Source organism: Lynx canadensis, chromosome B2, assembly GCF_007474595.2.
Source record: "Lynx canadensis isolate LIC74 chromosome B2, mLynCan4.pri.v2, whole genome shotgun sequence".
Taxonomy (NCBI): domain Eukaryota; kingdom Metazoa; phylum Chordata; class Mammalia; order Carnivora; family Felidae; genus Lynx; species Lynx canadensis.
The window spans coordinates 130406799-130421691 of NC_044307.1; the positions used below are offsets into that span (position 1 = coordinate 130406799).

At 43.4% G+C, this 14893-nt stretch overlaps 1 protein-coding gene across 1 annotated transcript in view; it reads left to right on the top strand.

The window, feature by feature from the left end:
- ZC2HC1B (zinc finger C2HC-type containing 1B) overlaps positions 1-14832 on the top strand; it is a 42289-nt gene extending 27457 nt beyond the window's left edge. Inside the window, exons 5-8 of the mRNA XM_032593260.1 lie at positions 2834-2973; positions 6471-6579; positions 13522-13606; positions 14079-14832. Coding sequence (XP_032449151.1) covers positions 2834-2973; positions 6471-6579; positions 13522-13592 — 320 coding nt within the window. The 3' untranslated portion in view covers positions 13593-13606; positions 14079-14832. The remainder of the gene's footprint in view (positions 1-2833; positions 2974-6470; positions 6580-13521; positions 13607-14078) is intronic.
- The last annotated feature ends 61 nt before the right edge of the window (positions 14833-14893 follow it).

Sequence of the window (14893 nt, forward strand, 5' to 3'; positions counted from 1 at the left end):
GAACTCACAAACTGCGAGATCGTGACCTGAGCCAAAGTTGGACGCTTAACCTACTAAGCCACCCAGGCGCCCCACGACACCATTATTGATAGAGGAAGAGGGGACTCAGATTGAGATGACGGTGGACCATGTAAACCAGTCATGCTGTGTTCAGATTATTGTTGCAAAACCATTTTTTTTTTCCATTCTCAGAGTATTTGAAGTTTTCTTCCTCTGCCCCTTTATTATTATTATTATTTTAATGTTTGTTTATTTTTGAGAGAGAGAGACAGAGCACAAGTGGGGGAGCGGCAGAGAGAGAGAGAGACACAGAATCTGCAGCAGGCTCCAGGCTCTGAGCTGTTAGCACAGAGCCCGATGTGGGTCTTGAACTCAGGAGCCGTGAGATCATGACCTGAGTAGAAGTTGGGTGCTTAATCAGCTGAGCCACCCAAGCCACCCCTTCCTCTGCCCCTTTAAGTCTTGGCTTCCTGTCCCTCCTCTGGGCCCCTGGAGGACCCAGTGCTTCCTTAGAAGCTTACATCATGAGTGGCACTTGTCTACTTCTTTGCCTAGCCTTCTAGTTTTCTCTGAGATTTTTGTTGGCAGGGAAATACACCTCAGCTTTGTTGTGTCCCTGATGGCATACAGCGCCACACAGAAGGGTGGCAGTGAATCAATGAACAAACAAGTGGGAGTGAAGAAGCCATCCAGTCACTGCCACGATCACTGTCTTTTCACAAACTGAGTAGGGTTTGTGTTAGCAGCATTTCTGACCAAAGCCTTGACTCTCAGCTGGTAAAACTCAAGAAACCACCAAAGCAAGAGAAGAGTTATAGGTTTGCTTTCTCCATCACCACCATGAATTCTGCACAATAATGGCACTTTCAATTTTACTCTTATAAGCAGTTTCATTCCTGTTTGGTAGTTGGAAACGCAAGCTTGCTGGGCCTGTTTCCTTATAGTAATAGGATGTTCCACCTGCCCACTGTACTGAGCCCTAGTGTGACTTATCTGAGTTAACTTTCACAATAGCCTGATGAAATAGGTGCTGTGTAGGGACTGGGGAAATCGAAGCTTAAGGGATATTGAGTAACTTGCCGATGTTCTCGCATGTAGCAGGTGAAGAGCTCAGGTTCAAAACCAGTCAGGCAGGCTGCAGGGCCTTCATCATTTCCCAATGCTGCCCTATTTTATTCTGTTCAAGGGAAAAACCTTTACCACTGTGGGAAAACTTTGTTTCTGCAGAGTCGTTGTGCCCCCAACTATAAACCAGTGCCGGGCACGTAATAGGTGTTCAATACAGATTGAATTGATGATTACATACTGCCTTCTAGGATGTGAAATAAAAGGTTAGGCTAAGTGCTCATCTGTTATATTCCAATTTCTTATATATGCCAATTACTACATTTTACTAGTATTCATTCTAGGAAATGATTTGTTCCAACAAAACTCTCCCAAATTGTTTTAGAAGATGCCTTCAAAAAGTCTCTTAATCTTGAAGACATCACTGCTTCAAACAGTCATGCACCCATGTAGATGTGGATGTGGGTGACTATATACTAATCCAAATTTCCGTACCAAGCGTAAGGTCGGTGCTGTCTCAGATCTTTCCTGGCAGGGGGGAAGGGGAATGTTACTCTCTTCTAGTGCTCCTATCCACTTTGTCATCCCTTACCGGTGCCTAAAACAAAACAAAAAGAAAATCTCACGTTCCCGCGCACTTCAGAGGGGTCGGCTCCAAAATGGCTTTGCCGTGAACGTCTCCTCATTCTACAAAGGCCGTGGTTCTGGCACATCCCATTTCGCTCACTGGTTAGTCATTACAAACAAGGGCCAAACGGAGAGCAGTGGGCAGCAGCACAGAGGGTCCTGGTGCCCACAGAGCTGCCCGGGAGGTTCTGACCCTGAAGCTTTCCTACCACTCCTCCTGCTTTCCCCTTTCTCCTTTTTGAACCCCACCTTTTTCTTTTTCCTTTACCTCCTTCCTGAACTTATTATTTGCCTCCTTATTTAGGAGTTGAGTAAAAAAAAAAAAAAAAAAAAAATCAACCACTGCAGAAGTAGTGTGTTTTTCTGCCAGTGACACTGACTTCAAATCCCATCCCCCACACTCCCAAATTTGAAACACCTTCCTCCTTCTATAAAGAGCAAGAGGAGCCCTATAACCTCTTTGGTGACCTTCCGTCCCACCCAGTACCACAGCCTGGGCTTTTTATTTTCTGTGTTCTTCACCGTCATCAATACCAATCGTCTGTGATCCTAGGACTGTTTTCTTTACATAAGGATTCACTGAATATCTCATTTAATTGAGAAGTGCCTAAATATAATGAGTCTATTGTCTAAGAAAATACCACATATGGGGCACCTGGGTGGCTCAGTCAGTTGAACATCCGACTTCGGCCCAGGTCATGATCTCGCGGTCCGTGAGTTCGAGCCCCGCATCAGGCTCTGTGCTGACCGCTCAGAGCCTGGAGCCTGTTTCAGATTCTGTGCCTCCCTCTCTCTGACCCTCCCCCATTCATGCTCTGTCTCTCTCTGTCTCAAAAATAAATAAACGTTAAAAAAAAAATTTAAAAATAAAAAAAAAGAAAATACCACATAAACATTTTAAAGAGACACATTTAATTGAAATAAATGTATACAGGAGAAAGATGTCTCCCCATGCTCTGTCCTTTATTTCCGCCCTTGTACACCTTTCCCTCGGGCATAACACTGTCTCAAACCATAGTCTGAGACTTTTGCTCTTTTATGTTGGAGCAGAGGTCATATCTCATTTATTTCATTTCATATAGCCCATTCCAGAGTTGTTTTTGAAACATTGATTGCCTTTTGTTGTTATCTTTGCATTTAGATTATATTCAGTGCCCATACTGTATGAGGAGGTTTAATGAAACCGCAGCCAGCCGGCATATTAATTTCTGCAAGGATCAGTCTTCTCGCCGAGTCTTTGATCCAGCCCAGACAGCAGCCAAAATGGCATCCAGGGTGCAGGTAACTATCTCTCCCCAGGTGTTGGCTCCGTGCCCTTGCGTGTTCGGGGTGAGCAGGTAGGGTTTGGTAGGGAACCGAAATTACCCATCCCCAGAAGTATAAGGATCAAGGTCGCTACTCACTGTCATTCATCCTCATGGAAGTTGGCTTCTTTTGAGGCATGCTTTCTAGCTAGCAGCACCTTTGGATATTATAGAAAAAAATATTTCTACAGTGTTTGAAGCTTCTCAGGATGAAGCCTTGAATATATAAGTAGTGTTTCTGTAGTGTTAACGGTAAAACCCTGTGCATGTATGCAACAGTAACTATCAGCCTTAGTCATCCAGAAAAGCACTGCGAACCTGAAGCGGGGCTGGCCGAGTGGGCAAGCTGTCGTAAGGAAGACCTGTTCTGTAGGTCGTCTGTGTTGTTCTCTGATAGAGGAGGGGTCTGCAGCCTTTTCTTTAAAGCCATAGAATCAGCAAGGTAAAGTAAATGAATGGAAACAGGCTGTTACAAATAGGTACGGGTAAGTAAATGGACGGGCTGATCTGGAAGACAACAGACTAATGAAAACAGAACTGAGGTCCGGCAAACAGCTTCACACACATCAGCGGCCCCAGGGATATAACTTACGATATACTATGGAGACTGTTAGTCTCATAACATGACTCCGATGCCAAGGAAAGATTAAACTGGCCTGAATACTTGAGGGTATGAAACATTGAGAAAGATTTCCACAAAATCCAGTATGTAATAGGGGGTGGGAGCTTGTCCAACAGTAGCATATCCCGCGGACTCTGGACTCTGAGCTCTGTCTCCATACACAGTGGACAGTTACTGAGTGTCTATTCTGTCCCAGACACTGTGCTAGGTGCTGATTGATCAGCATTTGTAATTCAACAGAGGTGGAGGAGGGCTTGGAAACGAGGCAGTCGGAAGCTGTGGGATTTGACCTGTGCAGGAGCGCTATGGAGGAAGAGGCCAGTGTGATTCATGGGAGCCTTCAAATAAGAGCAGCATTTCTCCTTGAATATCAGATGGGTTCAGCAGCCTGGAGTGGGGGTCGGGGAGGATATTACACACAAAATATCCAGTTTGTGGCCTGAGGAGTGCCTGTGTGCGAGGGGGAAGGGGCGGGTGAGGGGGCATCAGATCTAGAAGGGCTTCCACTCGAGTCAGTTCAGAGAGGAGGAAAAGAGGAAATGGCGAGATGCCCTCAAATCTGAGGACCTCACACAGGAACTGGAAAGTCCCCCCTGAACCCAGGAAGTCGTCCTCTCCACTTTCTCAACTTGTCTCTTCTTCCTGGCATGCTTCTGCTAGCTCCCCTCTCTGCAGATCGCCTTTCTTAGCTCTCCTGTCTGGTTGTGACCTGCCTCCTGTGTCATTCTGTGGGCAGTGTCAATGGGTTGAATAGTGCAGACTGGAGTGACACAATTGGTGTTTTAGAAGGATCACCTTTGCCACTAGTGGTCAGATGGATTGGCCACGGTTAGGAGTCCCAGCAACAAATAAAGAATGCGGGCCCAGAGAAAGAGGACTAACGGGTTGTATGCGGAGGAAGAATTTGAAAATGGGGGGTCTGAGACGCCGATTGGATATGGGCTAAAAGAGGATCAGGGTTGACAAGGATTTTAGCTTCGGAGCCTGAGAAGGTAGTATACTATACATCTAGATAAAGAAACACAGGAAGCAGGAGATAGATGTATTGGTGGAGCAGGCAGGGTGGTTATGATAAATATAGTTGTAGAGATTCAATCTTTATACCTGTAATAGCATGGGAGCAGTGCGGCGTGGAAGGAACCCAGATTCTGCAATCACTAGTTAGGGTTTGACTTTCAATTCTTTAATTTATTATCCGTAGGTAAACTTAGACAAATTCTTTGAGACTCACTTTAATCCGTACCTTGCCACATTGTTGCGAGGATTATAGACAACATAAGCAAAGTGGCTTGCACACAGGTCTCCTCTGCCTTTCCTCTTTCCACGCTGCCCCACCCTCCTCCTCCTCTCTGGCCATCCTCTCTTGTCAGTGGGACAGGCACCACAATCTGGGGGGTATATGATGCTTTGGGCTTGAATTCAACTGAGTTGGAAAAGTTTTCTTTCTTAAAATTTCTTTTTTTTTTTTAAATTTTTTAAAAAGTTTATTCATTTATTTCTGAGAGTGTGAGAGACAGTGAGCGCTAGTGGGGGAGGGGCAGAGAGAGAGAGAGCAAGAGAATCCCAAGCAGGCTGTCAGCACAGAGTCCGACGTGGGGCTTGAACCCACGAACAGTGAGATCATGACCTGAGCCGGGACCAAGAGTTGGATGGATGCTCAACTGACCGAGCCCCCCGGGCGCCCCGGAAAAGTTTTCTAAGTGAAACTCTACCTACACCTTCTAAAGCAGGGAAGGGTGCATTACATTTCTTCGAAATGTTCTAACCAGTTCACGAAGTTCGTCACATTAGTGGGGCCAAAGGGAGCCCAGGGAAGCAGCAAACGGAAGTGCTTTTTATTCCTGAAGAAGGCCAGCTGGCCGTCCTGAGTGTAACCAGTGACTTGGCCCTGTTCCTCTCCTTGTTTTCCAGAACTAAGTGGTGATTGGGAGCGCAGAAGAAAAATTAGCTGCTTTCTGAGGAAACTCCCCGTAGAGTGTATCTGAACAGCAGCCCTTGTTTGTCTTCTGCCAGCTTCGCCACTCAGGGGCCGGGCTCATAGTGGGGCCCATTCAGAGTGGAGCAAGACGGGAGGGGTCGTCTTACTGCTGAAGGGCTGTTAACAGCACAGCTGAAATGTGTTTCTATTTTAAACATAATCAACTTTAAAAATGTGTTATAGCCTTCACCAAAAGAGACCAGTACGGGCCTCTGGAAATAGCTGTCTTTGTCTGCATGGGGATGAGCTGCCTGCTGTAGCCCCGCGGCTATCCTTGCCCACGTGAGAACTCTCACTTGGAGTAGCAGGTTATCTTTATACAGTAGTTGCCATGGAGATGTTGGGACCGGTAGCTAGGTAGGAAGCCCCCGAAGGACCTTCGGGTCCTTATTCTGTATTAATGTAACTGTTCAGCTACCGCTGCGCGGCAGGGAGGGGCGTGGTGTGGAGATGATGGAATTCTGTGTTTAAAACATGTGCTGCCTGCCAACGTCTGTTTTTCTTCTCCGTTCGTGGATTTAAAAACAAAATCATCCTCAAGTAAAATGAACAACTAAAATGTTCCATAACTGTCCTTATTGACATTAAGTGATTTCTTATGTCTCCATACAATGAATTTTACAGGATTAACATATCACCACTCCCCTCAGGGGTTGATTATGGAGTGCAAGTGCCAAAACCCAGACGTGACTCTGAGAACCTGCAGGAGGACAGGCGAACGAGGGTACAGGGTGTGCGTGTGTCCCCTCCCCGTGGGTGCAGCATGTCCTGGAGCTGACCCCCATCTGCTACTGGTTAAGTGGCAACAGCTTTACCTCCTGAGTGCTACCTGAGGTTACAGACTTGTTCCCCGTCTCTCTTGCTCTTCCTGTAGGCTAGGGCTCAGATGAGTCCCAAAAAAGAGCCAACTGTAACCAGTGCCGTGAGAGTGTTGCTGCAGAACAGGGCCCTGGGATCCCCGACTGTGGTCCCAGCTAGGCCAGGTGAGTCGGAGCGAGCGAGTCGGCTATCGGATGAGGGACCAGAGGGGAACCACTGTTGGCTTTGGGATTTGTTGGCGGTTGAAGAAAGCTGTGACATACAGTGTTGCTTTTGGGTGTAAAGATATGTGGTTTTGTTTGAGGTTAACACTTATTTGCCAAGAAGGAGCGTTTCCGAATTTATCGGGATTTGATAACTCTGTTGATATACAGAGTCAGATACGATTACAACAGGACGGTCTAGAGCCATCCTTCTCTGGTCTTGTGAAATCGAAAAGAGGTTAAGAATGGGATATAGCAGTGTGTCAGGTATGGTGTGGAAAATAAGAGAAGAAAATGGAAGAGCCAAGACATGGCAACAACCTAAGTGTCTGCTGCTGGATGAAGAGTTAAAGACATTGCATATAGACATGATGGAATGTTATGTAGCCATAGAAAAGAAGGAAATTCTGCCTTCTGTGACAACATGGATGGACATTAAGATCATTATCCTAAGTGAGATAGTTCAGACAGAGAAAGATAAATACCGTGTGATCACACTGACATATGGAATCTAAAAGAAGCTGAACTCATAGAAACAGGAAGTAGAATGGTGGTTGTCCTAGGTGAAGGTGGGATTGGGGAAATGATGGTCAAAGGGTACAGACTCCCAGTTGTAAGTGCCGGGGATCTAATGTACGGCATGGGGACTTTTGTTAAAAATATTGTGTTATATACTTGAAACTTGCTAAGAGAGTAGATCTTAAATATCCTCACCACACACACCCACCAAAAGTAACTATGTGAGGTGATGGATGTGTAAAAATTTTTTGTGGTAGTTATTTTGCAAGATACATGTGTATCAAACCATCCTGTTGTGCTCCTTAAACCTTCACGATGTTCTAATCAATTATATCTCAATAAAGCTGGGAAAGAAAAAAAAAAGGGAAATTTTCCTTGCTAGAACTAAACAATTTCTTCCAAGTAGCAAAAAGCCATAACCACCATTAAAGCACTTCCTATGTGCTAGAACCATTTCATTTTATCCTCCTAATAATCTCCTGAATGTTTTAATCTGTGGAAAGGGAAAGAGGCTCGGAGAGGAGAAGTTATTTGTTCAAGGCACACGACCGGTAAACCTACATGTGTTTCCCCTCTGCACTGAGCTGCCTTAATAAATGTGGCATTCTTCTTATGATCAACATTATGCTATGAAGGCAATGTGAATTCACTCATGACCATATTGTTGCATCTGATCAGAAGTCATATTTTGAAGAAGTTCTCAGAATCAGACCAGGAACTGCCAGTCTCAAAGCTTATAAAGTCACCACACCAGAAAGCTTTTGTAGTTTTGAAATTCCTCATGAGTTGTTTATCATCGGCTAAAAATGGAATGGGACATTTGAAAAAGATTCCCTACAGGCCTGTAAGCCCAATCCATTCATTTTTTTCCTGATCTGTGAAAACTTAACAATGGGGTTTTAGTTTTCACTTAGAGAAAAATAAATTCAAATTGTACATGTGTTTATTTGGTAAAACTTGCTATTTTTCTAAATTATAGATTAGTGTCCTTCAGGAGAGACAAATTCTTTCTATTATAGTTTCTTTCCTTATTTTTTCCAAAGATTATATTGCCTCCCTTCCAGTGAAAAGCCCTCTTTTAAGTTTGAGCTTGAACCTTACTTGCCAGGAGGGAATATTTCTAAATTCATCATGATTAGAGAACTCTGACAATGTGCAAAGTCCGGTCTGAGTACAGCAGTGGAGATAGGGCCTTCATTCCTTGGTCTAGTAAATTTGCAAAACGATTGGGAATGGTTCGAGAAGACAGTGTGTCAGGGTGAAACAGTGTTGAAAATAAAGGAAGAGGTTTTTTTGGCTTGGGCTAAGTAATTTCTTCAAAGTAGCAGCAAAGCGTAAGTGAAAAAGTCCTAAACTACAACTCAGAAGTCTCATGTCACAGTATGTGACACATCCCATAATGTGTCTTGGGATGTGATATGTCCCAGCACTTGACATTAGGCAGAATGTTATAGACACCGTTCTAATATATCAGAAAATAGATTAATAGCCAGTAGGTCTAAGCAAAATAGTATTATGTTTGCTCTCGACGAGTTATGGTGGTTTATGACCACTGTGATGTGGCTAAGTAAAAGGCACATTTTTTAACATGGCTCACACTGGGTTCTATACCACCACCACCTCTGTGTTGTTCTTTAAAAAAATTTTTTTTTTAATGTTTATTTATTTTTGAGAGAGAGTATGAGTGGGGGAAGGGCAGAGAGAGAGGAAGACACAGAATCCAAAGCAGGCTCCAGGCTCCCAGCTGTCATCACAGGGCCCGACGCGGGGCTCGAACTCACAAACTGAGATCGTGAGCTGAGCTGAAGTCGGACACTTAACTGACGGAGTCCCCCAGGCGCCCCTGTGTTGTTCTAGGCGGTAACAGGCCTGCACACTCCTGACCCAGGGCTCTTGTTGCTCCTTTGGCTGAAGACCAAAACAGTCCCCCACTGACCTGCACTGCTCACTCCCTTCAGGTCTTTATTGAGTGTCGTCTTCAGAGTGACCCCCCCAACCTCTGTGTTTAAACTTAAACCCTCCATAATTCCCTTTGTAGTCTTTTTAAAAACTTTTTAGTGTCTATTTATTTATTTTGAAAGAGAGCATGCACGCTCTAGCAGGGGAGGGGCAGAGAGAGAGAGAGAAGAGAGAGAGAAAAAGTGAATCCCAAGCAGGCTCCGTGCTGCCAGCGCAGAGCCTGACATGGGGCTCGAACTCACAAACCATGAGATCGTGACCTAGGCCAAAACCAAGAGTCAGATGCTTAACCTACTGAGCCACCCATGTGCTCTCCCCCTTTGTAGTTTTTTAATATAGAATTTATTACCATTTAATATTCTGTATATATTTTTCTCCCACCACCAAAAAGGAATTTAAGTTTCAAGAAGGCTAGGATCTGTCTCCTTTGTCTATTTTTAATTCTACTGCTGTATCTCTACCTGTTGGAACTGTTTAGAGCACATATGAGATATTTGAGAAACACTTTTTTGAATGAAATATATGGGAGAAAAGTAGATATCTTGATTCTGTAATTTCCCACTTAAATTATTGGCATGTGAATTAGAATTGTCATGTTAATTAGCTTTAAGAGGTAGTTTTTGTTTTGGTGTGCCTGGGTGGCTCAGTCGGTTGAGTGTCCGACTTCGGCTCAGGTTATGATCTCACAGTTTGTGAGTTCGAGCCCCGCATCAGGCTCTGTGCTGACCACTTGCTTAGAGCCTGGAGCCTGCTTCGGATTCTGTGTCTCCTTCTCTCTCTGCCCCTTCCCTGCTCATGCTCTGTCTCTTTCTGTTTCTCAAAGATAAATAAATGTTTAAAAAAAAAGAGGTAGTTTTTGTTTTATTTCAGGTTTAAGATGCTTTTAAATTTTAATTTCTTGGAGTGCCTGGGTGGCTTAGTCAGTTAAGCCTCTGACTCCTCATTTCAGCTTAGGTCATGATCTCGCAGCTTGTGAGATCGAGCCCCGTGTTGGGCTCTGTGCTGATGGCCTGGACACTGCTTGGGATTCTCGCTGTCCCTCTCTTTCTCCCCTACCCCATGTGCACAGGCACTCTCTCTCAAAATAAGCATTTAAAAAAAAAAATTGAATTCCTTGTCTTTTCCTGTAGCGTCACCTGCTTACATTTAAATATAAAGTCTCCGGTTGGTATGCCTTTAAATTAGCTAACATTTCATTTGGAGTCATTCTGGGGAGAAAGCATGCTGAACATATAAGAAGTATATTCATCTCAGGGGAGATGAATTCTTTTTTTTTTTTTTTTTTTTTTTTTTTTTTTTTAATTTTTTTTTTTTTTTTTCAACGTTTATTTATTTTTGGGACAGAGAGAGACAGAGCATGAACGGGGGAGGGGCAGAGAGAGAGGGAGACACAGAATCGGAAACAGGCTCCAGGCTCCGAGCCATCAGCCCAGAGCCCGACGCGGGGCTCGAACTCACGGACCGTGAGATCGTGACCTGGCTGAAGTCGGACGCTTAACCGACTGCGCCACCCAGGCGCCCCAGGGGAGATGAATTCTTAAAAATGTTTAAGGCTTAGAGAAAAACATTGCCTTTCACTAATATAAAGAGGCTCTGATATGAATCAGATTTGCATCTTACTGTCCGTTGTTTCTGTTCAGCTCAGTCTCAGTGTATTTGAGAATAGGAGAATCTTTTAAAAAATTGTGGTTGCTGGGCTTTGCTATTTCTAGATTGATAATCAGTAGTTTAGGCCACTTGGTGTCACTCGCCTTCCACATAAATCCTATTATTGTCTTTCATCTAGCTGGTGGTGAACTCTCTAAAACTCTGGCTTTCATTCTTAACCTCTCTTGAGTAAAATAAACATGTAGTACCTTCCAGGTACAGCATTTTGTTCTAAATTCAGTCAGGGGAGATACGTGTGCAAAAGTCACAATCTTAGGAGAAGATAAGCGTGTGCGGGAAGATCTCTGATTCAAGAAAGCATGTGATGTATGAAGTTGACACAGCAGCTGCCGTGGGTGTTCAGAGGATTCATTCATTGAACATATTATTATGCATGGTTATTTCTTATGCCCGTAGATTCTTAAAAGTCTAAGAGAAGAGGCAGTTAAAAATTATGTCAAGTATTTAACAATTAGAAGTGAAAGTCCTAAGGGAACACAAGAAAATCATCTTTGCTCAGGAGGCTTTATGGAGGACGTGTCAGCCTGAGAGAGAGGAAGCTTCATGGGGGCGGAGGCATTCGGGATGAGCTTTCAGGGTGAGCTAGATTTTGACCAGTGGAGAAAAATTGAAGATGGAACAAACAAAGATAAGAAAAGGAAAATGCAGAAGACATACTTCGGAAACAAATGGCCCAAAGCATAGCAACGAGTTGGGGTGTGAGCAGAAAATCAAGTTAGAACGGAAGGCTGGCCCTGGAGCAAGGAGGGTCATAAATGCTCAGTGAGGCACCCAGGCTGGATGTGATAAACGCAGACGCTGATGTTGCCTCCTCCGTCACTGGTGGCTGCATAAGTTAGGCAATCACGATGGCCTGGGATTTCTCATTTCGAGCTATTTTGTTTGTCTGCAGAAAATTCTTTTGAGGGAGCATTTTTTAAAAAGTATCACGTAGGAAATCAATGCTTAGTGTGGAAAATACTGGAAAATGGAGAAAAAGAAGAAAATAAAAGACACTCATAATTCCATATCCTGACATGACCACTGTTAACACCAATACCGCTTTCCATTTTCCTCTACTTACACTTTCTTTTTTTTCCCTTTTATCAAAGTTTGGGATCATAGCCCCTCTACTCATCGTGACTTTTTTTCACTAACACATTTTGAAGATTTCCCTATGGCAAAAAGAGTTTTGTCTTCGAGCACTGTATCACAGATTACTTATTTAGCTCTTTTCCTGGTAGTGAGCAGCTAGGTTGTATCCACTTTTTTGCTGTGCTAAGTAATTCCCTTCTTCATGGATGATGGCCCAGACTGACGTCGAGCAGTCTTCTGAGCACGTCATGTATCATCTCGTTCGCACCTCACAGTAATATAGTGCACACGTAATTGTCCTGTTCCTGGTTTACAGGTGAGGGAAGCACAGAAAGCCTAAGGAACTGGCTCAAGCCACTTCATCAAAAGGGGTAGAACCGACCAGACCTTTGTCTGCTTTGGGAAAACTGGGTCAAAAATGAAAACATTAAGGAGATAGGCGTTGATAATATTGTAATCATTACCTGTAATACTTATGTATGGAAATTGTTGTGGAAAAAGATATATAGATCTTTTACTCACACGAAGATTCTGATGTTCAGTTGCAAAGTGAGCTTATAGCCTAGTTAGCAAATATACAACCGGTGGCTATTTGCTCGAGGGTTTGGGTGTAAAAGGGACTGGGTTTCTGAGAAGGTACTGCTGAGTGAAGCTTCTCCAGGACTTTCATACAGAGCAACTAAGATCACTGTGTCAATACAGTTCTGGGCGCTAGACCTATATTGTGTCATGTATTCACTGAATCGTATTGCACGACTTTGTTGGGGTGGGCTCTGCTTTTATTTTTGGATCCAGCGGATTTGATGAAGGTAAGCATGTTCCCTGCACTGGCATCCCCTCCTTACTAATTTAATTATGTAGCAGATGTAACGAGTATCAAAGGGTCAGTTGCCGAGTCTTTGGAAGACCTAAAACTTGTAGGACTTTCAGTAAAAGGAACACTGAAAACTCTTTCTACTCCCATGTCTTTTGATTAGTTTGATCCACGATGTCCTTGGGTTGTTTGGTAACTCCCCCTTCATAAAACACGGAGTGGAAAGGAGGCCTCTAGGACAGAAGGGGATTGTTCCATTTTACAAAACAAAACAAAAAAAAGATTTATCTGAGACTCCTGTCCCATACCATGCAGTACAAAACAGACCATGGTATGGCAGGCTTGTATCTACAAACTCCTCCACCCTGATACCTAATAATGCTGCTGGGCACAAAGGAAAAGAATCCTGTTTGTGGAATGAGTCCATCGCTATGAAAATAAGCCCTGGGAGGAAAGGCATCTCATGCTTCCATAAGGCTTATCAAACCCTTTCTGGAATGAGAGCAGGCAAAGAACTGTGAAGACACGATATACTCAGGGAACATTTCGAAAGCCAGGACAGCAGTGGGGAGAGTCGGATTGTATAAGTGGTGGCCCGCCTGAGGTGCTGGTCCCAGAGGGCCCAACCGCGAGAAAGGGAAGCGCCAGGGGCAGAGATAGAGAAGGTGCCTGGGACTGTCCCTGTTTCCCTTATTATTTGGCCCAAGATAGAGACTGATTATTTGTCTATAGCTACAAAACAAAACAGAACAAAACAAAAAGGAAGGAGAGACTTCTGAATCCAATGTGAGGATTTCATAATCATTCCTTTTTTTTTTCTTGCTAATGTTTGCTTTTACATAATAACAAATCTGTTTATGTCTGCAAAGGATTAGCAGTGGACCCTGCTTCTGGAGCAAAACTCAGACAAGGATTTACTAAATCTTCTAAAAAAGATTAACTCCTCGAGGCCAGGTAAGGGAAAAAAAAAAAAAATTAACCTCTAATCCAGGTGTTGCTAATCATTTAATGTGTAAGATCCTATTACTGAGCCTTTAAGAGAATGAATCCATAGCAGGCAAACCAAAGAGAAATTTGGGTAAACCCTCCCTTGGATTAACCAAATAGATGCTCTTGAAACATACTCTTTTGTTAAACATATAGTTTGAAAATGATATTCAGCTTCTGACTGGTAAACCACAGGAGAGGGGAATGAGCCCTCATTTTGACCTGGAAGGCTACAGCCCTGTCCCTTCTTCCACACGCATTTCCCCCAAAAAGGCCATTTCCCTGAGATGGATACTGAATCGGACTGCTATGGAGACTTTTTTTTTTTTTTTTGATATTGTGATTTTTGTTGTTAAAACTGTAATGAGGCCTATATTATTTAACATTCTCAATGTGGAAACAATGAAGTTCTAAAGTAAATGCCTTTTTTTGTTTTCAGACGGTCTCCCCTTATCAGCCTGCGTGGCTGTGTACCCAGGAATGCCACCTAAGGGGAGGGAAAGGCAGACAGCTGTTCCATAAGCCCACGATTCTTCTTGAGACATCATGTAGAACAAGTAAAAACCAGATTCAGATTTTCTTCTTCTTTACTCCCTTTAAAATTTTCAAAACAGTATCATTAAACAACATATCAGCCTGCGTGAAAGTGGTTGAAGTTTTGGTGGGTTTTTTTCGGACATTTAATAGGTCTTTAAAGAAATGTTACTTTGGTGTTAGAACTTTTTGGTGAAACAGTCTTTGGAGTTCTATTTACTGGCATTATTTACTTACTAGGAGAATCGGTTTTTTATCCAGCTTCAGTCTATATAATGTGAAATCCCATTTTTGATATTTTCTTCTGATAAACTTTAATTAGTAAATATCCTAAGTTTCCATCTGTATACGACGAAGAATTTTCCCACACCAGTGCACACAATTTCGGGGGAAACGCTGCAGTGGAGGAACAAGATACAAGAACCTTCCCGTCCTGTGGGAAGGATGCTCTTAAGAGGCCTCAGGCTGTTTCTCATGGCCAGGTCAGAAGTCACCTGCTCAGTTTGCCTCCGGTTTCTATGGCTCTGTGGGGAGGTGGTGTCTCAACTCTTCCTTCTCCTTGCCGTCCTCTGGGTGAATACACTCTTTTTGTAAAGTCTTTTGTACTCCTGCTTTTTCATGTAAGAATTTTTATTTAAAAAAATTGTTTTAATGTTTTATTCATCTTTTGGAGACAGAGTGCAAGTAGGGGAGAGGCATAGAGAGAGAGACAAAATCTGA